This window comes from Panthera onca, chromosome E1 (genome assembly GCF_046562875.1).
Source record: "Panthera onca isolate mPanOnc1 chromosome E1, mPanOnc1 haplotype 2, whole genome shotgun sequence".
Classification (NCBI taxonomy): Eukaryota; Metazoa; Chordata; class Mammalia; order Carnivora; family Felidae; genus Panthera; species Panthera onca.
The window spans coordinates 44,240,234-44,265,470 of NC_138352.1; the positions used below are offsets into that span (position 1 = coordinate 44,240,234).

The 25,237-nt window shown below is 37.8% G+C and overlaps 1 protein-coding gene across 1 annotated transcript in view; it reads right to left on the minus strand.

The window, feature by feature from the left end:
- Positions 1-2,680: 2,680 nt before the first annotated feature.
- Positions 2,681-25,237, minus strand: part of DHX40 (DEAH-box helicase 40) — a 47,175-nt gene continuing 24,618 nt past the window's right edge. The window contains exons 13-18 of the mRNA XM_060647750.3: positions 11,908-12,022; positions 10,728-10,836; positions 9,926-10,020; positions 6,130-6,199; positions 5,436-5,664; positions 2,681-3,998 (exon numbers count right to left, since the gene is read on the minus strand). Coding sequence (XP_060503733.1) covers positions 3,859-3,998; positions 5,436-5,664; positions 6,130-6,199; positions 9,926-10,020; positions 10,728-10,836; positions 11,908-12,022 — 758 coding nt within the window. The 3' untranslated portion in view covers positions 2,681-3,858. The remainder of the gene's footprint in view (positions 3,999-5,435; positions 5,665-6,129; positions 6,200-9,925; positions 10,021-10,727; positions 10,837-11,907; positions 12,023-25,237) is intronic.

Sequence of the window (25,237 nt, forward strand, 5' to 3'; positions counted from 1 at the left end):
CCACCTTCTTAACTAGATCCAGTATTCCTCTCATACTATTTCTCTCACAGTGGAAATCAAATTCTTTTGTTTTTTTAAGAGAGAGAGTAAGTATGGGCTGGGGAGAGGGGCAGAGGGAGAGAGAAAGAGAATCTTAAGCAGGCTCCACGCTCAGTGTGCAGCCTTAAGTGGGGCTCAATCCCATGACCCTGGGATCATGACCTGAGCCGAAATCAAGAGTCAGACGCTCAACTGACTAAGCCACCCAGGTGCCCTGGAAATCAATTCTTTTTACAGGAACTCTTGTCACAATTACCTTAAAGCTTTAATAAATTCATATAGTACAAAATGAGTCAAAATGCCATAACTTGGTTTCCAAAGCCTTCCATAATCTGTTCTCAACCAACATTTTCAGCCTGTTACTTTCTTACATATAATCCATGCACCAAATAAAGAGACTGTTTTCTACCCTTCTCAAATAGCCCCTGGGCTTTTTAAATTCTCTGTCTTGATCTATATACTAACTCCCATCTGTTTATTGGAAATTCTTCAAAGAAAGCTCTTTCTCATAATATAATGCGAACAAATAAATATAGGAAAGAATTTGGGGGCACTTGGGTGGCTCTGTCGGTTGAACGTCCAACTCTTGATTTTTGGCTCAGGTCATGATCCCCACCTCAGGCTCTGTGCTGAGTGTGGAGCCTACTTGAGATTCTCATTCATTCTCTCTCTCTCTCTCTCTCTCTCTCTCTCTCTCTCTCTCTCCCTCCTTCTGCCCCTCTCCCCAACTTGTGCACACTCTCTAAAATAAAATAAAATAATTTTAAATATATTAAAAAAAAGAATTAGGAAAAATAAATCACCATTTTGCAACCATAAAAATAAAACTGATTCAGCAAGAATCATCAGTTGATGATAAATCCAGAGGATGATAATTTATAAGAAACAGGCTATTTAACATAATTTCAACATATCCCTCCTGAAATTACTTATTAATTATAAGAGTAACTACAATGAAGAAATCAATATACTCTAACCAAGTAATCAAAATTAATATCACCAGGGCACCTGGGTGGCTCAGTAGACTGAGTGTCCGACTTCGGCACAGGTTTGTAAGTTTGAGCCCCGTGTCAGGCTCTATACTCACAGCTAGGAGCCTGGATCCTGCTTTGGATTCTGTGTCTCCCTCTCTCTCTGCTCCTTCCCTGCTCATTCTGTCTTTCTCTCTCTCAAGATTAAATAAACATAAAAAAAAATTAAAAAACATTCATATCACTAATAAGGGGCATATACCATATCTCCAGATTTGATGCTTGAGGAAAGACATTATGCAGTATTCTAATAAAAAATGCATAACCATGAGGAAACATTAGAGAAATCCAAATTGAAGACATTCTATAAAATAACAGCCTGTGAGTGCCTGGGTGGCTCAGGCAGTTGAGTGTCTGGTTCTTGATTTCGGTTCAAGTCATGATCCTGGGGTCATGGGATCGAGCCCCACATCAGGCTCCACACTGACCATGGAGCCTGCTTAAGATTCTCTCCCTCTCTATTTCTGCCCCTCTCCCCCACTTGTGCTCTCTCTAAAATAAAATTTAAAAAGAATTTTAAAAATATATAACTTAGCCTGTATTACTAAAAAGTGTCACAAATGTTACTCAAAATGTTAAATGTGAAAGAACAAGAAAGACTGAGGACATTTTGCAGACTAAAAGAGATTAAATACAATACACAATTTGTGATGGGATCCTGAACTGGGGGAAAATTTATAAAGGACATTATTGGGACAACTGATGAAATTTGAGTATGGACTATAGATTTAGAATGTGTGCGTAACATTTATTAAAATGAAAGAGCTTTCATGCTAAGAATCCACATATACCCCCACATTTAAAAAAATACACTGAGGGGCGCTAGGGTGGCTCAGTTGATTGAGCATCCGACTTCGGCTCAGGTCATGATCTCATGGCTCATGGGTTTGAGTCCTGTGTCGGGCTCTGTGCTGACAGCTCAGAGCCTGGAGCCTGCTTTGGATTCTTTGTCTCCCTCTCTCTCTGTGCCTCCCTGGCTCACACACACTCTCTCTCTGTCTCTCTGTCTCTTTCTCTCATAAAGAAATAAATATTTTTTTAAATATTAAAAAAAGAAAAAAGAAAATACATTGATAAATATACCTGAGAAGAGAAACTGGTAAGACTAATGTACTGACAGTGTCAACAGCACTGGAGATTACAATGAACGAATTAACCACACAGGGAATGTTAGAGGAACCATCATCGCTAACCTTACTTTAAGAACAAATACAGAGAGGGGTGCCTGAGTGGCTCAGTCAGTTAAGCATCCAACTTCAGCTCAGTCATGATCTCACGGTTCATGAGTTTGAGCCCCACATCAGGCTTTGTGCTGACAGCTCACAGCCTGGAGCCTGCTTGGGATTCTTTGTCTCTCCCTCTCTCTGCCCCTCCCTGCTGTGCTCTGTCTCTGTCCCCATCTCTGTCTCTCTCTCAAAAGTAAATAAACATTAAAAAAAAAAAAAAAGAACAAACACAGAGATTGGGTCCTTATGTGATTTTTCAATAAAGGCTCAAGTTTCTAGAATTGAACAGAAAACTGTTTAGACACCAAAGGAAATAACTGCAAAATAGTTACCTATAAAAAATTTAGATTCTTAATTTTTACAAAAAATATCTAAAAACACACATTATACTGCCTTTTGAATTTTAATGACACTAATAGCTTTATTTAACAAACATTGAGAGACTACTATGTGCAAAGCACTGTGCTAGGTGCCATGAAAGATACAGATATGAAAAAGACATAGTCCCTGCCCACAAGGAGCGTATAATCTAGTGGGGGAGACAGACAAATACACAAATAACTAGAATACAAGGCAGTAAACAACAGAGGGGCAAGTGCTGACTGTGGCCTGAGTGTGACATAACTAGCCTCGAGGTTCCAATTTGAAACACTGGTGATCTGGTGTTGGCTGCTTTGAAAAAAATCCCATCTCAAGATCAGCATAACAGATGTTTAAATGGTCATACCCAAGCAGCTGGAGGCAAGAGACTAGGCCAGGTGAAGGGGCTGTTTGCAACTGTCATGCCTACATACGTGGTGCTGATACAAGTATGTAGGGACAGCTAAAAAACAAAAACAAAAACAAAACAAAAAAAATACATATATCATCTGTCCTTTGGTTAATGGCTATAGCTACTGTTTTAAACAATATATTTTTATATAAAAAGGAATTTGTATAATCCCAGAAAAATCAATTTAAGGATTAATAATAATTCAACAAAGAATCTTGCCATAGGCAATTTTCTTATTTACTAGTTGATTAAGTCTTTTCTCTAAATATCTATAAAGCTCTGTAGCAATTAAACAGTTAGACATCTAAGTATTGCTGAGTAAAAACCTCTTATGTTTAGCCTTCTGAAGGAAATGGTCACATACCTGATAACCTGATATAATACTATTCTAATAGCAACAAGAAGGCTTTAAAGAGATTTAAGGAAAATAATTTTTAATGCTTCAAATGCAAATGGAATACACGCTGATTAAATACAATTCAATGTTCTTTGAAAATACCTCAGTGACAGCATTTGATACCAGTTAAGGCCAGCAAAATTGAAGTGAGGAAAATATCACATGTATTGTCTTTCATTGGTTTTGTATATCATTGCCTAGGACTATGGCAACTCAATCTTTTCTTTGAAAATTCCATTTATTGGTATTGGTGAACTTTGATTTGCTTTTAGCTCATATGCTAATAACAGCTGCTGACCCCTTCCTCTTGGTAGTGCTATTTAATATAAATGTCAAAGTAGAAGCACATTTCCTGGCTGCTTTTCCTACTTCCTGAATTGGAGGATTCACTGCTTAGCCTGTTTCCTTCCGTGTGTCACTGTGATCCTGGGACCTCTGCTGCTTTCGCTCAAGGAAACGAGCACGTGCATCTGATATGGACTTATCATCATTTCTTCTTTGCATTTTCTTTAGGACTTCTTTTGAGATTCCATCTGAAAACATTATAAATTAATCCAGTTAAACTTTAGTTGTGAAACTCAGTACTAGAAATGTTAAGAGAAGGAGATGCCCTGATTTTTCAATGGTAAGGAGGAAAAAAAGAAAACTAAAATTTGCCCTTTCAAAAGAAACAATGGTTAAAAAATAAAGAGCATGCCGGCTCCTGGGTGGCTCAATGGGTTGAATTTCCAAATTCAGCTCAGGTCATGATCTCACATTTTGTGAGTTAGAGCCCTGGACTGGGCTCTGAGCTGGTGGTGTGGGGCCTGCTTGGGATTCTCTCCCTCTCTCCCTTTTCTTTCTACCCCTCCCCCGCTCTCGTTCTCTCTTTCAAAATAAATAAAATTAAAAAAAAAACAAAAAAAACGAGCATGGAGCAGTGCCTGGGTGGTTCAGTTGGTTAAGCATCCAACTCTTGATCTCGGTTCAGGTCACAAGACCAAGTTTGTGAGATCGAGCCCCACAATGTCAGCATGGAGTCTGCTTGGGATTCTCTCTCCTTCTCTCTCTGTCCCTCCCCTGCTCACACTCTCTCTCTCAAAAATAAATAAACTTTAAAAAAAAAAAAAAAGAGCATGGAAAAAATAAATAAGTCAATTAAAATAAATAAATGAATGAATGCATGGAGGCCTAAAGAGCCAGAACAACTGACCCTAATTTAATCATGTACTATAGTTATATACTGCAATAGAACACTACATTTCTAAAGACTCTTCCAGATCTATTTTTCATGACATTAAAAAAGGATCATAAAATTTGCTCCATAAATCAGCCTCAGAAAGCTTTACTGAAAAGCTTTTTGTATATGTGAGCTGAGAATTAAACTTTCTGTCCTACTTCATTCAGTACAACTGTTTACACCTCCCAACTAGGGATCTCACATTTCACAGAAAAATCCTCTGGGTGGGGTGGGGGGGAGGGGAAGATGTTCTGAAGTAATAGTCACAAAATTTTATAAACAAAATAAAAACAGCAATGGACTACTGGGAAACTGTATGGCATTATGGTTAAGAGTTTAGGTCAAATTCAAAATACAGACTCACAAATGATTAGCTATGGGATTTTTCAGCAAATTATTATACATTGCTAAGTATTTCCTCATCTATAAAGGGGGGGATGTGTACTTCCCTCATAGATAGGGTTATTGTGAAAACTCAATGAGGTAATTAATGCAAGTTGTTAGCACATGGTAAAAGCTCAACAGATATTGTTTTTATTAATAATGTTGGACAGAGGGATTAAGGAAAACATGATTAACTGGAAGAAAAGAAGGAAGTCAAAGTATCAAAGTCTGAGACTCATGACAACTCTTTGCTTTCTGAGGAGATAGAGCCAGAATCTAAGCTCTATACAATATTTCCATAATTATATGAGAATTTGGATATTTATGCTCCCTGGACTTAAGTTACTAGAACAAATGACTGACTCACCCTTTAGATGCTTTACATTTTCCTTATTTGTCCATCTCCTTCTTGCATCTTCTCTCACTTCACGTCGGGCCACACTGCTCAAATCATGTGCATTAAATTCATGCAACTTGGGTAACAAGTCTCTCACCCATTCATAACGGATTGGACACACAATTCTTGCGTAGACTTTGGTGGTAACTAATACCTCATGAAAAATGATCCATTCGAGTTTGGTTTCTTGTTCATGAAGCTATACAAAAGAATTTATTTAAGGATGGTTAACTCAGTAACCTGCCTTATTCCACATTAGACCAGCCAAACACTAATAGCCCCAAATCTTCTGAATTAATTCCTATAATTTTCAATCAAACAGAAGGCATGGGCCAAGCAGTGCCTTTACAGCTTTATGTAATAAAGATATACGCTAGGGGTGCCTGGGTGGCTTTATCAGTTAAACAGCTGACTCTTGACTTCGGCTCAGGTCGTGGTCTCAATGTTGTGAGGTGGGGCTCCACACTGGGCGTGGAGCCTGCTTGGGATTCTCTCTCCACCCCCACCCCCCAAATAAATAAATGGACTTAAAAAAAAAATGGAATCAACATAACCACAAAGTGAAAAGTAGAAAACATTTGTGTATTACTTATTCCCATACCTTTACAAATGTCTTCCCTTTATTAAAAAATAAGACACTTAAAAAATAATAATAGGCACTTACTGCTGAGGAAGGATGAATGTGGACTGGGCTTCCACGCCCATCCATTGTGCAAAATGTTCTCCCAACAGATCTAAAAACCAAAAAACCAAATGATAAAGATAAGAACACTAAAATAAATAAGTAGAGCACTAAGTCTAACAATGTACAATTATAATAATGTGTTCTACCACAAAGAGTTTTATAAGCAGAAGTTTAAACTTACTTGTCACTATAACTTCTCTACCAAGCCATCTTAAATAATGATACATCTTAAACAGTCATTTCAGTTAAGCACAAACATTTCTTGTTAATAAGTATTAATGTTAACAATATTGATAATATTAATGCTTTAACATTTCTAAAATGATTTTGTAATAAATCCTCAAAACAACCTATGAGTTTTGAGAGTAAGTTACTTTTATTAAGAGGTCAAAACAGATTGAAACAAATCAACTAGCCTTCCAAAGGTCACAGAGTTAATGTATGGTGAAATCAAGTTCCAAACATAGGTCTTCTGATTTAAATCTTTCTATGATGATCTCTTTTTAAAGGGGTAATTTTCACTATTCTAAAATCTGATAATTAGAATTTTGCACCTATCGTTTCTGTAATTCATGTTCTTAACTTCAAATTTGTATCCTCTTCTACAGTTCCTTACATAAATGTTATTCCAAAAACTTGTCAAAATATTAGCCCTAGTTCAACCATCACCACAGATGATTTCCTATAATACTTTATATACATTCCCATTATAACCCAGATCAGATTGCATTATAATTGTTTATATACTATGCAATATATATATATATATATACATATATGTATATATACACACATATATGTATATGTATGTATATATATATATACATATATATGTATATATATATATTTGTACAGTACAAAAAACCATTTTTTTTTTTGAGAGAGACAGAGTACCCACAACCAGGGGAGGAGCAAGGGGGGGAAGAGGGAGAAGGAGAGGAAGAGGAAGAGGGAGAGGGAGAGGGAGAGGGAGAGGGAGAGGGAGAGGGAGAGGGAGAGGGAGAGGGAGAGGAAGAGGGAGAGGCAGAGGCAGAGGGAGAGGCAGAGGGAGAGGCAGAGGGAGGGAGAGGGAGAGAGGGAGAGAGGGAGAGAGGGAGAGAGGGAGAGACGGAGAGGGAGGGAGAGGGAGAGGGAGAGGGAGAGATAGAGGGAGAGAGAGAGGGAGAGAGAGAGGGAGAGAGAGAGGGAGAGAGAGAGGGAGAGAGAGAGGGGGAGAGAGAGAGAGAGAGAGAGAGAGAGAGAGAGAGAGAGAGAGAATTCCAAGCAGGCTCCACACCTAGCTCAATCCTATGTACTATGAGATCATGACCTAAGCCAAAATCAATAGTGGGATGCTTAATTGACTGACCCACCCAGGTGCCCCCCAAAAAATCTTTTTTACTTGAACCATTTGAATTAGTTACCAACCTTATGCCCCATCATCCCCAAATATCTGAGTGTGCATTTCCCATAATCAAGGACATTCTCTTACATAACCATAATACAACCATCAAAACCAGGGAATTAACACCAATACATCACTAACATCTAATCCTCAGGCCCCACTGAAGTTTTAACCAGATGTCCTAACAAAATCTTTTATAGCAAAAGAATCCAACTCAGAATCAAGTATTAACTTTACGTTTCATGTCCCCTTAGTCTACCTCATTGTGGCAGTCTTTCTTTGACCTTCATGATCTTGACAGTTGTTTTGTTATTTATTTATTTATTTATTTATTTATTTATTTATTTATTTATTAAGTTTATTTATTTTGAGAGAGAGAGAGAGAGAAAGCAAGCATGTGCGTGGCCAAGGGGCAAATAGAGAATCCCAAACAGGCTCTGTGCTGTCAGTGCAGAGCCCGACTTGGGGTTTGTTCCCATGACTGTGAGATTATGACCTGAGCCGAAATCAACAGTCAGGCACTCAATCAACTGAGCCCCTATTTATTTTTTCTGAAAGAGAGAGAGAGCTCATGAGCGGGGAGAGGGGCAGAAGGAGAGAGAGAAAAAATCCCAAGCAGGCTCCATGCTCAGCATGAAGCCCAACTCGGTGCTCAATCCAATGACCCTGGGATCATGACATGAGCTAAAATCAAGAGTTGGATGCTTTACGACCCTAGCCACCCAGGCACCCTTTGACAGCTTTTTGAATAGTAATTTTTTGTACACCCCTCAATTTGAATTTGTCTGTTTCAGGATGATTAGATTTAGGTAATGCATCTTTGGCAGGAACATCACAGATGTTAAGCTGTGTTTTTCATTATATTCTATCAGGAAGAACATGGTTTCAATCTGTTTCATTACTAATGGTGTTCACTTTGATGGCTTGATTTGGGTAGCATCTGCCAGGCTTCTCCATGAAAAGTTACTTTTTTCCTTTTTCCCTTAGTAATTAAGAATTTTGTGGAGGGGCGCCTGGGTGGCTCAGCCCGTTAAGTGTCCAACTTTGGCTCAGGTTGTGATCTCACCGTCCGTGAATGAGCCCCATGTTGGGCTCTGTGCTGACAGCTCAGAGCCTGGAGCCTGCTTCAGATTCTGTGTCTCCCTCTCTCTCTCTGCCTCTCCCCTGCTCTCTCTCTCTCAAAAATAAACAAACATTAAAAATTAAAAAAAAAAAAAAAAAAAAAAAAAAAAAAAAAAAGAATTTTATGGAGAGGTGCTCAACTAATTCCATTTGTCATTAAACTTCTAATTTATTCATTTAGTAATTTATATGACTATAGACCCATGATTTCAGATTTTATTTAGTGGGCTATATAATCTATTACTATCATTATTTATTCTGATGCTTAATATGTCCTATATTTGATCAATTGGAGCCTATTCAAGCTAGCTCCAGTGTACTTCTAACATGGCCTCAACCTTCATTGATCCCTTCTTGCTTGCTGGCAAAATAAGATGTTCTCAGCTCATCTTGTACTTTCCCACCCCTATTTCTCCAAACAGTTCTAAGTCCTTTATGTGGCAGATGGCTGTTTCAAGTCAAGATCAAGGGCACTGAGTATATTTATTGCTATTACGGTGTTACTGCTCCCAGTGCATCTGAGAGCTAGGGTATTTTTGTATGTATGTATTTACACATATACAAACACATATAACATATATATACCATAACATATATTTTCATTCCCACATGTATATATCCATCCATCTAACTATATTGAAAACCATAAGTTCACAATAAAACCCTGAAATTTCAATCCAACACCACAGGGTTTATTCTCATTTTCTCCCGTTCAGTATTTATAACTCCCTTCACCATTCCTTAATACACTGAATTATGTGATTAATTCCTTTCTATATAATGAATCTCCCATCACCACCATTGTTACCCCTTTCCCTAAGAAGATGCCCTCCTTCTCTACACTCAGACTCTAACACTCAACACCAAACATATCCCATATGAGTGCCTTCTCCATCCTGCTCAATTACTAACATTCCACACCACCCTATCTTTCCTCAGGGATGCCATGCTCAACATGTTTGTCTTTCATACTCCACACAGAGCCTCACTCCTCTGCAAGAAAACCCTTGTCATTCAACTTAGGTGCCGATATCCCATGCTAGACAGCTGTCCTACAAATTCCCTCCTACCAAACTTAAGTTCCAATATCCCACTCTGTACCACTGCAGTTCCCCCAGCACAAGTGAAAATCATGAAGAGTCATTGTAATTGATGTCATCATAATCACAGAGCTTAAATAAACCACCAATCTTTAATATTAAATAGTTCAACATTGTAGCCAAATACAGTAGTATTCTTTATCCATTTCTCAAGCTCATTATTGCTTACCTTCGAGCTACATTTTTGAAATAGCCTGCACAAAGACATCTCCGTAGTACTTCATGTTTAGGGCCTTCAAAGGTCTCTCTTGGGAAATCACTTTGCTATAGAAAGAATATATATACAGTGGTAATCTCACAGAATAATATGAAATGATCTTTTATTTTGAAAACTACATGTTTCTAAAGACTTCTGTTTCTGGCCATATGAAGTAAGAGGGATTAGATTTACCCTTCTGCTTGAAACAACCAAAAAATGTTTTATATGAAATAATGATTTCCAAAACACTGTATATCAAGTAATAAAGGACAGCGATCTCTGAGAAGTAAATGAAGTATGGGAAATAAGTGAAGTAAGTCCAACAACTGCCCCAGGTTACGGTCAACCTTGAGAGAGATTCTAGATGAAGGGTCAGGGAAGGAAAAACCCAGTGGAACCTGAAGAACACCCTGAGCTAAAGAGGCAGAGCTGAGAGTCCAGGAAGACCAAGATGGCTAGAGTTCACAGGCCAAGAGTTCAGGAGAGAAGAGAACTCGGATAGAAACAGAACTCCAGAGATCTGCAGGAGGGCCTCTGCCAGTGTTCAACTGAGCACTAAATTAGCATATAAATGTGAGGAAACTACCCAAGGCCAGGGAAAGAACTTCCCCAAAGGATAACAGTGAACAGTGCTTGGTACTCACGCACACAGTTAGGAATGGGGTCTATTCCTACAAACCAGAGATCAGAATACCTCATAATTTGTATAGTTTGGGGTACAGTACTCAGAGAATCTTGCCAAAATTTGATTTAAGATCACTATAGCAATCACCTGTTTAAGCTTCCTGATTAGTTCTCGAAGTTGAGCTTCAACACGAAATGCTGAAAATAAGCATCTCCAATGAATCCAGTGTTTTTGGCACCACGAAGCTGGAGCTCCACTGCAGAACAAAAATACTGGTATCTTTAAAATATCCTCTCGAAGTGAAAGTCTAACAGGTGCACCTGGCGGGTTCAGTCAGTAGAGCATGTGACTCTTAATCTCAGGGTCATGAGTTGGAACCCCATACTGGACATAGAGTTCACTTTAAAAAAAAAAAAAAGGCAGTCTAACATTCTCATTTCTATTACAAAACTAAAAACAAATAAGCATCAGTTAGCCCTTTTATGAGACCTGTCCCATTACTGAGAAAGCCACTTAAGGAATTTGAGGAAACAAATTAATGTAGATGCCTCTGAGTGAATTAAAAATAATTTGTAAATTAATTTCTTTTTATACATATATGGTTTAACAAATATCCAATCATTTTCTCATCTAAGGTACTTCTAGCAAATCAAAATTCAATAAGGTCATTTTCAAGAAAGAATTAGGAAGAGAAGAAAGAACTAATATTATAAACTAAATGCCTACTTAGTAATAGTCACCCAACATAGATAAATCTCACTAATGTTCACAAAAATGCCTTAAGGTCAACAGTATCCCCACTGAACCTTACTGTCTAAAGTCACATAGTAAATACATATTGGAGCTATATTTTAAACTGACACTTTCTAGGGGAATCGGCTCAGACGGTTAAGCTTCCAACTCTTGGTTTCAACCCAGATCATGATCTCAGGGTTCATGAGTTCCAGCCCCACACTGGGCTCTACCCTGACAGCACAGACAGAGCCTGCTTGCAATTCTCTCTCTCCCTGCCCCTCCCCTGCTTGCTCTCTCTCTCAAAAAACTAAATAAATAAGCTTAAAAAAAAAAGTTTAGGGACACCCTTGGGCGGCTCAGTCAGTCAAACATCCGACTTTGTGTCAGGTCATGATACCACGGTTAATAGGTTTGAGCCCCAGGTCGGGTTCAGTGCTGACAGCTCAGAGCCCAGAGTCAGCTTCAGACACAGTGTTTCTCTCTCTCTCTCTCTCTCTGTCCCTCCCCCGCTCATGCTCTGTCTCTCTCAAAAATAAACATTTAAAAAACATTTAACCTGACACTTTCTAGTACACAGAACTATTTCACATACCTTGATTTGCACTGTTCAAAGATGACAGCTAAAGTTGCAAAGTCATTAAATCCTCCAGCTTTAGCTGCCAATTCTCGATGTCTTTGTTCTGCTTCCTTCTGGTACTCTGGATCAACTAAAATGACAAGTTGAGAGGCAATTTAGTTATACTTTACATCAAATGCCTACATTCATTTTGTTTATTCAAGGTCAGTAGAATCTGCCTCACCATCTGCAGTGGAATAAGACAGAACTATATTAACTCTTGGGGAAGGGCTCTATTTACTTCCATAACTTCTTTTCTTCTTTTTTTTTTAAATTTTTTAAAATGTTTATTTATTTTTGCAAAAGAGAGAGTGTGAGTGGGGGAGGGGCAGAGAGAGATGGAGACCAAACTCCAAAGCAGGTTCCAGTGTGAGCTGTCAGCACAGAGCCCAACGCAAGGCTCAAACCCACAAGCCATGAGATCATGACCTGAGTTGAAGTCAGATGCTTAACTGACTGAGCCACCCACTCTTCTTAAGTTTTTGTTTATTTATTTTGAGAAAGAGCACGAACGTGCACACACAAATTTGTGCGCACAGGGGTGGGGGAGGGGCAGAGAGAGAGGGAGAGGATCTTAAGCAGGCCCTGCATTGTCAGCATGGAGCCTGACTTGGGGCTGGAACTTAAGAACCATGAGATCATGACTTGAGCCGAAATCAAAGGTCAGACGCTTAACTGACTGAGCCACCCAGGCACCCCACTCCTTTCCTTCTTTTAACCATACTTCAGAGATTTAACCAGAACAGTAACATTAATTCTCTCAATACATTTGCCTTTAAAATAGTATTTAGAATTTATTTTTTAAGTTCAGTTTGATCATAAGAGTAACCCATGTTCATGGTAAAAAAATTATGTAAAAGTTCAACATTCCCCACTTTTGTCACATTACCCATAAACCAATCCTCATGGCTAACCACTGTTATGAATGTGTGTCCTTCAAGATATTTTCTTTTTCTTTTTTTTTTAATATTTATTGATCTTGGGGAGAGTGCAAGTGGGAGATGGGCAGAGAGAGGGGGACAGAGGATCCAAAGCTGGCTCTGCACTGACAGGCTGACAGCAGAGAGCCCGATGTGGGGCTCGAACTCATGAACCATGAGATCATGACCTGAGCTGAAGTTAGACGCTCAACCGACTGAGCCACCCAGGTGTCCTGTTCAAGTTATTTTCTATGTGTATACCAGCCAATGAATACAGTGGTTTATTTTTACATAAATCCATTATATGTTTTGAAACTTCATTTAATAACGGGCTTCATATCAGTACAAGTAGAATTATTCATTCTCAGAATAGCTACATTGTACTCCCCAGGGATATAAGAACATTTGAGGAACACAATTTAACCAGTCCCTATTTATCCAGTTCCTATTTATGGGCAATTAGACCATCATATAAGCAGAACTGAACTACTACGAGCCTTTTGTTTTTTTTAACTTTATATTGAAGTAAAACATGCATGCAGAAAACTACCAGATCACAACTGTACAGCTCAATATTAATAAACATAATAGACCAATGTACCCAATACCCAAATCAATAAACAGAATATTACTAACATCCAGAAGCCCTCTTTTTGCTCTCCTTCCAATAACTACCTATTCTCTTCCACAAACCATGTTCTGACTTCTGACCCCACAGAAGGCTTTTGTATAAATTTTGTATAAATGTACTTCATGTGTCTGATTTCTTTTGCTCAACATTTGTTTTTGAGATTTATCTCTTACTGACAATGACCCTATCCCACTCAGGATTGATATGCTCTCTGATTGCCCAAGTTCCCTACATACCACTTTGCCCAAGCTAAATTTCTTTCAGAGTACCACTTTTTTTTTTTTTTTTTTTTTTTCAAAATTTCCTAGGGCTCCTTCATTCATTGTACCACATCGTACTACAGTTTGTTCTCCTTCAGTAAACCCATCACAACTAGATTTAGCATAGGCACCATGTTCCCTGGTATTAGAGAGAAGTACTTATATAGACTATGAAGTGAATCTGCAAAGCAGCAGATCCTGGTCTTAGGAGGAAGGGAATCTGATTAAAGAAAACACCCATGAAGATAAAAAGTCTTTCATCCCAGGCTTTAAGTAGCTTTGACCTTTGTTACCTAGGTGACAACTAAAGGAAGCAGTTAGAGACAAGAGGAGAGAGAATATGATTACGGGCCATACAAACAGCCCTGCCAAGGTGAAAATACAGTTCCCATCTCCTGAACCACTCAGGGAAATTGACTTTTAAGCCAAAACATTTAATTTCAAGCACTGAATCACCATTGCCCTAAAGGTATTATGACAAAAGTCAAATTGCCTAGACTCAAGCATCACCCTGACCTGGCTCCCAACACTAGGAGACAAGCCTATCTATCAGACAGGAGCTCCTGGATCAATGAATTGTGTTTCCTGCTATAAAATTGTAGAGTGCCTTGGACTCCTGGGGTATGAACCTTCAGAGACACTTCTTGCCTGGGCTCAGTTCTTCCTTTCTCTGCCTCTAGCTGACCATTCAATTTGGCTGTAATACCTACTAGCACAATTTACACAGGTGGCTTACTATCTCTTATTAAAATGTCAGAATAACTGCAACAAATTTTAGTGTAGATTAAAATTTTAAGCTCAGCTCATATTCTGTGAAGATTAACTCTGTGTGGTTAATGTTGGATCCCTGCTGTTTAGAGCGGTGGCTTGCTCACTCACATTTTTAAAAATGTAGAGAGCATATCACTTCCCTGGTTGTCCATCCCACATTGCTACCTTCTCTATGTCTCTGTCTCTTTCCTTCATTATTCTCAAAGTCAAGAGAATGGAAACATTTTTTTGTTCCTTTTCCCTGACTCTCCCCCCAAAATAGACTAATTAAAATTAAAACACGCAGAAGTCCCATAGTAAATTCCGGATATGTACAGGAAAGTCACAATCCATATCATACACAGTTCCTACAATCTCAGCAAGTTTATCCTCTAACTAAACAAAAGTTTGACTAGCCATCTTTAATTACTTTCCAGTAGGCTTGTCATTGTCTTTAATTTATTATCTTTCCCCAGATGAAATTCTATTATCAGTTTTATCTCATGCAAATAGGCAGATATTACTGAGGCAAGAACTGTAAGAAGGTGAAGCAGCAAAACAAGGTTATATCAGCTGAACCTTTCCATTTGGGAAAATAATTTAATACTTTTCTATATAGCAATCAATCAGAAAGCAAAACTATTTCACAGAGGATATCAATAATAATAACAGTCCTCAGAGCTGAAGCAGAAGAATAAAACAATGAGTGTCCCATACACATAAAATACCCTTTATTTCTAAAAATATCACAGTTAAAATGAAAGATTTAGAACCTACCCAGTGTTGTTATTTTAAATTTGTTCCATTTTAAGGCAATGCCTTTAGGTGGTTTAAAAAAAAAAAAAAAAACCTAGAAAATATTTAACAGCCCTCACTCCATTGTCTGACTTCTAAAGTAGTCCCTATACTAGGAGACATTGTATACAGTTCACTACAGCAAAAGAGAGATTACTAAAAATGCTGACAGTATGATCATTTTGATGTTTATAATCTCTGTTTAATGTTAGATCTGAGAATACTACCCAGTTTTACCAGTAAGGATACAGTAAACCAAATTAGATGATCTATAAAGACCCAAGCCAGAAAGTACTGCTTAACTTATAAAGACTACAAATGCAGCTGGAAAGCCAATACACGTTTTGGGTATAACAAGATCTCACCAAGTCACCATCTCAAAAGCTGAAGCTACATTTTGCAGCAGCTAAAGTTCTTCATGATCCAGGTTTAAAAATTAGGTGTATATTTATATATAAGCCATAGTATCTACGTATGAATAAAAAACTGGTAGCAATTGTTGCCTCTAGGAATCAGACCTAAGGACATGTTTAAGAGAGAAGAACTTACTTTTCATTTAATACTTTGTGTAGTGTTTGAATTTTTAACTATATACATGTATGGGGAATAGTTTGAGGAGTTAGGTGAAACCTCTCTTCCAGATAGACATTTGTTAAACTAGTCAAAATTACCAAAGACAATCATTCAAGGTCTCTGGAGATTGACTGAATCTATGGAATTCAGTGAGAACAGTAGGCAGCATCACATCTGAGTAGGAACTACACTCAACCCCCCATAGTTTTGTGTGTGGAAGAGGGCTTAGCAGCCTGAAAGCGGCACCCTTTTCCTCACCTCCAGCTCCTACTCTGTAAGGAGGATCAGGTGCAAATAGCTAATGAATGGGGGGACAGCTAATGACAGTGCATCACAGCTTTCCATTCCCTTACAGCTCTGTAACGCAGAAAAGCTGGCCTAGTGAGCACAACAGCTGAGTGGTAGCTCCCACTACTCCCACTTTTCTAGAGCTATTCCAGGTTTCTGGGTTGTTGGGGTTTTTTGGCAGCTGGTAAATATCTGCAGAGGCCATCTCACCAAGCTTTGTGCTGAAGAAGATGTATACTGGGCAGAGGTGGTAAGTGAAGCAACAGTTCCCACCACCTCTCATTTCAAGCTTCTGCTCTATAGAGAGGATCCTGGTGGGGCAGCCAGTGAATAGTAGATTCCCAATCTACTCCCAGCTCCTGCTCCACAGCACAGAGGTTCTTCCCAGGAGAGGATGGAGATAAGCACTGTTAAAAACCAGCAATAATTTGTCCCTGCCAAGGTGGAGGGGTAACTTTATCTGGACTAGACTTTGGAGCAATTTATGCCCCAAGAACACTGTCAAAAACAGAGCAATCAGCAAGCAATCAGTGGAGACTAATAGCTTAATCTGTTACCATTTGAGGCAGACTAACAAAAAATTAGGCAGATAGGCCAAATCTTAACAGAAAAATCAGAGAACCTACTAAACCCATTGTTGTCCTGATATTCTAAAAGACTATGTAGATGCCCAAGGTTTTACCTTCTGAGAAGCAAAAGGAAAGGCAACATCTGCACCTCTGGTCTATGGCTGAACACAGGAGAAACTCATTAACTCTCTGAACTATGAAAACAGTCTCCAGACCACACAACACAGATCCAAAAGTAAAGGGTAAAAACATCACTAGCTTAAGTCTTAAGTACAACCTCCAACCAACTAGTAGCTGAGTAGCTGACTCTCAATAGCAGCGAGGGCTGGCAGAAGAATCAGCAAAATATACATCAAGAGAGAGTATGCAAACCAAAGAACAGAGAAAAAAAGAATGATGAAAGATGAGCAGTCTCAGAGAAATGATGTATAATGGACTGTCAGAAGGAAAGAAGAGAAAGAGGCAGAAAAAAAGTTAATGAAATGATGGTAGAAAAATTCCAAAATCTGATGAAAAACATTAATCTACACACTGAGGAACAGTAACGAACTCCAAGTAGGATAAAAGAAAAAAGATCCATCAACACATAATAGCCAAAATACTGAGAATAGCTAAAGAAAAATGACTTATTATACACAAGAGAAAGCCAATAAAATTAACAAAGGACTTCTCATTAGAAGTGATAGATGCTGGAAGACTGTGGGTTGATATATTCATAGTGTTGAAAGAAACTGTCAACTAAGAATCCTACATCCAGTAAAACAATCTTTCAAAATGAAGGCAAAATAAAAACATTCCCAGATAGCAAAACCTGAAAGAATACATTGTGGTAATACCTGACTTACTGGAAATAATAAAGGAAGGTAATCAGACTGAAAGGAAGTGACATTAGACAATAATTTGAATGACACTGAAAAAGAGCATTGATTAAGTATGTAGGTATGTAAAAAAGAGAATATAATTATTTCTTCTATCATATCCCCTTATGTGATTTAAAAAGAAATTGCATGAAACATTATCTATAAAATTGTGTTGTTTGGCGGCGCCTGGGTAGTTCCATCGGTTAAGCACCAGACTTTTAGTTTCAGTGCAGGTCAGAATCTCACGATTTCATATGTTTGAGCCCTGTGTAAATAAACTTAAAAAAAATTGTGTTGTTGGGCCTATAACATAGAAATATATTTGACAATAACAACTCATGTATATGTATTATCTATTTTTTAAATTTATCTATTTTGAGAGAGAGAGTGTATGTGCGGGGAGTAGGGGCAGAGATAGAGGGCTCTGTGCTGCCAGCATGGAGCCCAATGTAGGGCTCGAACCCACAAACTGCAAGATCATGACCCAAGTGAAAACCAAGAGCTGGATGCTCAACTGACTGAGCCACCCAGGCGCCCCTATTTTTGAAAAAAGAGGCGTAGGTCAGTATTTATGGGGAAAAAACCTCAATCCTGTGTCTGACATAACAATAGAAAAGGTCACTGCTTTATAGCTACATTTTCATTCTGTGGAATTTAGAAACACTGATAAATCTCTGAGATACCTTAGTACTTTCAGGGTCATTCATGTTTCATATCCATTTACATGACCAACATCAAGCGCTTCACAAAGGCAAGACTTAATAAAAAATATAGTACCAAATCAAAGCACAGACTCTAAGACATATTCTTATTGGTTATAATCTCTGAATAGTCTAAAGAGTTAGATTTATGTCCACAGATATCTAAGACCGAGTATTAGGATCACAAAGGGAAGTCTCTCATTTCCTTGAGTGCCTACAAATATAATTCACTTTCAAATAATGTTTTGCTAAAGTGTAGGTCCCAAATAAAGGCCTTTGAGATACCAAAAACGAACTTAAGGACTTGATTAAAAACAAAACAAAACAAAAACCACACACACACATAGTTAAAATTTAAGACCTGAAAAACCTAAAAAGCTAAGAACTTGAGTCAACAATCTTCTGAGACAGAAGATTAGAAATAAAAATTTTAAAACCAATACCTGGACTTCTACATCCAGTTCTGGAATAGACTTAATTTTTCATCCTTTCTTGTTTATGTATATTACAAACCCCAAATACAGTATTACAATATTTCCTTTAAAACTTCCTATGTTTTAATATATATGACAACAATTGCACACACCATGGAGGAGTAAATGGAACTAAATTGTTGCAAGGTTTCCTATATTTCACACGAAGCAATATTCATTGAGTAAACTGTGATTAAAGATGTATATTATAATCCCCACAGGAAAGACATGTTAAGCAGAAGAATAAAGAGTTCAACATAATCCCTATCAAAATTCTAGCACGCTTTTCTTGAAAAAGCTGATACATTGATTCTAAAGTTTATACAGAAATACAAGAAATATAGAATAACCACAGTGGTATCAAAAAAGAAACACAGTGTCGAAAGACTTGTAATACCTGATTTCAAAATGTATCATAAAGCTATGTAGTCAATACAAGGTGGCACTGACATAAGGACAGACAAATCAATGGAATAAAATAAAGTCCAGAAATAGGCTCATATATATACAGTCCATAGATTTTCCACAAAGGTGCCAACGCAGTTCAATGGGGGAAAGAAATCTTCTCAGTAAACGTGCTAGAGTAAGTGGATATTCACAGAGAAAAAAAGTAACCTAGACCTCTACCTCATGCCATATATAAAACTTAATTTCAGATGGATCACTGTACTAAAGTTAAAAGCTAAAAACTGTAAAGCTTTTCCAGTTTTTTTCCAGATCTCTTAGCATTCAGAAAGCAATAACTACAAAAATATAGTAATTGATATATTAAACTTTAACAAAATTCAAAAGCTCCCTCATCAAAACATACTGTTCAGAAAGCAAACAGAAAACCCACCGAGTGGGAAAAACTATGTGCAATTCATACATACCAAATAACTTGTATCCAGAGTAAGTTAAAAACTCTCAGATTCCAAAAATAATTTTTAAATTTATTTATTTATTTTGAGGAGATAGGGAGCACAGAAGAACCAGCGAGAGAGGGAGAGAGAAAGCATCCCAAGCAGACTCCACACCATCAGCAGAGCCCAATGGTGAACTCACAAACTGTGATATCATGACCCGAGCTGAAGTCAGATGCTTAACCGACTGAGCCACCCAGGCGATCCCAAAATCTTTTTATAAATTACAACATGGATAAAAGATGTTAACAGATAATTCACAGAGGAAGACAGATAAATGGCCAACAATCATGATTAAGTGCTCAAAAATATTAGTTACCAAGAAAATGCAAATTAAACCATAAGGATCACCAATACATAATAGAATGTAAAAAATAAAGTGGCAATATCAAACATTGAGGAAGACATGTGGTGCAAATTGCACTATCATTGCTGATGGAATTTTAAAATGGTATAGCCATTTTGGGAAAAGGGTTGGCAATTTTGTTTGTTTTTGTTTCCATGGAGCAAACCTAGAGCTTGAATTCACAACCCTGAGATCAGGACCTGAACTGAGATTAAGAGTCGGATTCCTAGGGGCACCTGGGTGGCTCAGTCCGTTAAACATCGAACTTCGACTTAGGTCATGATCTCATGGTTCATGAGTTTGAGCCCCGCATCAGGCTCTGTGCTGACAGCTCAGAGCCCAGAGCCTGCTTCAGATTCTGTGTCTCCCCCTCTCTCTGCTCCTCCCCTACTCGCACTATGTCCCTATCTCAAAAATAAATAAACATTTAAAAAAAAAAGAGAGAGAGACACTTAAACCAACTGAGCCACCCAGGTGCCCCAGCAATTTCTTTTTTCTTTTTTTATAATTTTTTTAAATGTTTTATTTATTTTTGAGAGAAAGAGAAAGAGAGAACAAGCGTGCAGGGGAGGAACAGAGAGAGAGGGAAACACAGAACCCAAAGCAGGCTCCAGGCTCCGAGCTGTCAGCACAGAGCCGGATGCAGGGCTCAAACCCACAAACTGTGAGATCATGGCCTGAGCCAAAGTCGGATGCTTAATCAACTGAGCCACCCAGGTGCCACTCCAGTAATTCTTAAAGTTAAACACACACCTACTCAATAATGCAGCAATTTGTTCCTAGGTAGTTACCTAAGAGAAATAAAAATATACATCTACAAAAGACCTGCAGAGGAATGTTCAAAACAGTTCTATTTATAAACAGCACCAAATAAGAAACAATTCAAATGTCTATCAATAGGGTAATAGATAAAAACTAATTGTAATATGTTCATACAGTGGAATTACTACTCAATAAAAAGAACAAAGCACTGATTAAATACATGGATGAATCTCACATGCATGATGCTGACCAAAAGAAGCCAAACACAGAAAAGTACATATTGTATAATTCTATTTATACAAAGTTTTACAAAAGCCAAATCTAAAAAAAAAAAAAAAAAAAAAAAAGATAGAGGAATGACTCACTGAGGGAAGGTAGGGTAGCATCTGACTGGGAAGGGGCATTGAGGAAGTTTTCTGGAGTGATACAACTGTTCCATATCTTGACAGGGGTGTGGGTTATATGGTATGTGCACTTTGAAAAATTAATTGAATTATACATGTAAGATTTATGTTTCACTACATATAAACTTTACCTTAAAAAAAAAACCCAAAACTGTAGGGGCACCTGGGTAGCTTAGTCGGTTAAGCATCTGACTCTTGGTTTCAATTCAGGTCATGATCTCACAACTCGAGAGTTCGAGCCCCACTGCAGAGCCTGCTTGGGATTCTCTGTCTCCCTCTCTCTCTGTCCCTGCCCCACTCATGCTGTCTCTCTCTCTCTCTCTCTCTCAAAATAAACAAACATTAAAAAAAAACAACACAAAAACTGTAAACAAAGAATGGTATACCTAAGGAATTTTAAAACTACTTTTGTATATTCTAGGGAAAATGGACAATTTGAATATGGACTCTGGACTAGATAATAGTATTATATCACTGTTAAATTTCCTATTTTTGATAAATGTTCTATGGTTAAATAAGAGATTGCCTTTATTCTTAGTAAACATATACATATATATAAATATTTTGTGGTAAGAGAGAGCAATGTTCCCAAATGATTCAAACAAGAAAGAAAGAAAATGCATATATGTATATCAAGAGAGAAAGAGAAAAAGAATAATAAAGCAAATGCAGCAAAATGTTAAAAACTGCTAAAACTAGGTAAAAGGTATAAAGGAATTCCTCTACTATTCTTTCAACATCTCTGTAAATTTGAAATTGTATTACAATAAAAAAGGTAATAAAAAAGAGCTAACACGAGACTGGTATTATCTATTTAAATATTCCAATGAGGAAAACCAATTCCTTTTTCTGGCCTTAGACTGGATCACCCTAATCTAATCTAATTCCCCGGTTTCACAAATGAAAAATGAAGTCCAGAAAAACTAGGCCAATAGATAATTAGACTGCAGTGGAGTCAAGTTAGAACTCTGATCTCTTGACTCCTACTTCAATACTCCTGCAATAGTTTTTAGGAGTATTTTTAGCTTTGAAAAATAAAATAGCCAAACTTATTTATTTATTTACTTATTTTTTAAGTTTGTTATTAAAGGATAGTTGACATACAATGTTATATTAGGTTCAGGTGTACAATATAGCGATTCGACAATTTTTTATAATACTCAATGTAAGTGTAGTTACTACAAAACATTATTAGAGTATTATTGACTATTTTCCCTATGCTGTACTTTTCATCTCCATGACTTATTTATTTGGTAACTACAAGTTCATTTCTCTTAGTTCCCTTTACTAATTTCACCCATCCACCAACCCACAACCCAACCTTATTTATTACATATGGTATTTACCAGAAAAAAACTACTGTAGCTAGTGGTATTACTAGAACCAAAATTCTGACACTTACGACTACAATCTACTTGGGAGAGGCAGCACACTGATTAAACCAGAGTATTTTTATAGAAAAATATATCCTCCATTACAATCTTGGCAATAACAAACCAATCTGGACCAAACGCTCACAGTCTATAAAGGGATAACACCAGGATGATAGTACACACTATTGTTAGTCTAGGCTGTAGGCAAGATATACTGTCTACTCAGAAATTCCTTTGAGGGGCACCTAGGTGGGTCAGGTGGTTAAATGTCTGACTTCGGCTCAGGTCATGAACTCATGGCTCATGGGTTCGAGCCCCACATCTGACTCTGTGCTGACAGTCTGGGTCTCCCTCTCTCTCTCTCTCTCTCTCTCTCTCTCTCTCTGCCCCTCCCCAGCTCACGCTCTGTCTCTCAAAAATAAACATTAAAAAAAAAAATTGGTGGTGCCTGGGTGGCTCAGTCGGTTGAGCGTCCGACTTCAGCTCAGGTCATGATCTCTCGTGGTTTGTGGGTTTGAACCCCGCGTCGGGCTCAGAGCCTGGAGCCTGCTTCGGATTCTGTGTCTCCCCCTCTCTCTGCCCCTGCCATGCTCATGCTCTGTCTCTGTCTCTTAATAATAAATAAACGTTTAAATTTGAAAATAAATTGTGATTTCCCCCCATTAGAAGAAAGTAAAGCTGACATGGGATGAAGTAAGTTGTGTCCCACACCAAGAAAGGAAATAAGCAGAAGTTTAAAGGCATGGAAACTTCAAAACAATTCTCTTAGAGTACAAGGGCTGAACTTCGATTTCTTTTGTTTCTAGGGGGAAAAAAAGTTAATGTATTACTAATGTACTATAACAGGGCAAAGGTCCACCATACTATCTTTCTTTACCAGTGAAAGGACTCTCAGCCAAGAACATTATAACTCTCTATTTCAAACAACTAAGTTAAAGGATAACAAAATGTAAAATTCGTTTATCCTCAGTTTCATGTCTCATAGAGCTAAATATATGGTAATAAAAACCGCCCAGTGAATTATTGGAGAATATAAATAAATGGAGAGATACTTCATGTACATGGATAAGCAGGCTCAATACTGTCAAGATGTCGGTTCTTTCCAACCTGATGTATAGATTCAACATAATTCCAAATAAAGTCCCAGCAACTTATGTTATGGATATCAACAAACTGGCTGTAAAGTTTATGTAGGAAGGGAAAAGACCCAGTGTTGAAGGGGAGGAGCAAAGGCCAAGAACTGACCCTATCCAACTTTAAGAGTTACTATAAAGCTCTAATAATCAAGACAGTGTGGTATTGACAGAATAGAAAAAGAGATGAATGGAACAGAATACGGGGCCCAGAAATATACCCACACAAGTACAGTTAAATGATCTTTGACGAGGGGGAAAAGCTTTTCAATGGAAAAAGGATAGCCTTTTGAAAAATGGGGCTGGAACAAATGGATATCCAATTCCTAGAAGATAACATAGGAGGAAATCTAAAGGACATTGAGTATAGTGATGACTTTTCAAATGTAACAGCAAAGGCATGACCCATGAAAGAAGTAAATGAAAACTGGACTTCATTAAAATTAAAAGGTTCTGCTCTGTGAAAGACCATGTCAAAAGAATGAGAGGAAAAACCACAGAATGGGAGAAAATAGTTGCAAAAGATATACCTGATAAAGGACTGTTTTCCAAAATATACCAAGAACTCTTAAAACTCAACAATAAGAAAATAAACAACCTGATTTAAAAAGACCTGAGGGGGTTGGTGGCGCTTGGGTGGCTCAGTTGGTTAAGCGTCCCACTTTGGCTCAGGTCAAATTACTGAGCCAAAGTGAATTACTTAAAAATAAAATTTAAAAATCTAAATGGATACCTCACCAAAAAGATACAAATGGCAAATAAGCATATAAAAAGATGGTTAGCATCATATGTCATCAGGGATCTCCAAGTTAAAATAACAAGATACAGGGGCGCCTGGGTAGCTCAGTCGGTGGAGCGTCTGGCTTCAGCTCAGGTCATGATCTCAGTTTGTGAGTTCGAGCCCCGCATCGGGCTCTGTGCTGACAGCTCAGAGCCTGGAGCCTGTTTCAGATTCTGTGTCTCCCTCTCTTTCTGCTCCTCCCCTGCTCATGCTCTGTCTCTCTCTCTCTCAAAAATAAATAAACATTAAAAAAAATTTTTTTTTAAATTTAAAAAAATTAAAAAAATAACAAGATATCACTACACACCTATTAGAATGGCCAAAATCCAAAACAATGACAACACCATATGCTGGTGAGGATGTGAAGAAAGAGCAATTCTCAGACTCATGGCTGGTCAGAATACAAAACGGTACAGACACTTTGGAAGAGAGTTTAGCAGTTTCTTACAGATATAAACATATTATTATACTATAACTCAGCAGTGAATTGAAATCCAATGTCAACACAAAAACCTGCGCATGGACATTTACAGCAGCTTTGTTCATAACTGCCAAAACTTAAAAGCCACCAAGATGTCCTTCAACACGTGAAAAGATAAATTCCATAAAATGGAACATTGTTCAGCAACAAAGAAATGAGCTATTATGCCACAAAAAGACAAGGAACCTTAAATGCACATTGCTAAGCTACAGAAGACAGTCTGAAAAGGCTTCGTACTGTATGATTCCAACTACCTGGCATTCTGGAAAAGGCAAAACTATGGAGATGTAAAAAGATCAGTGAT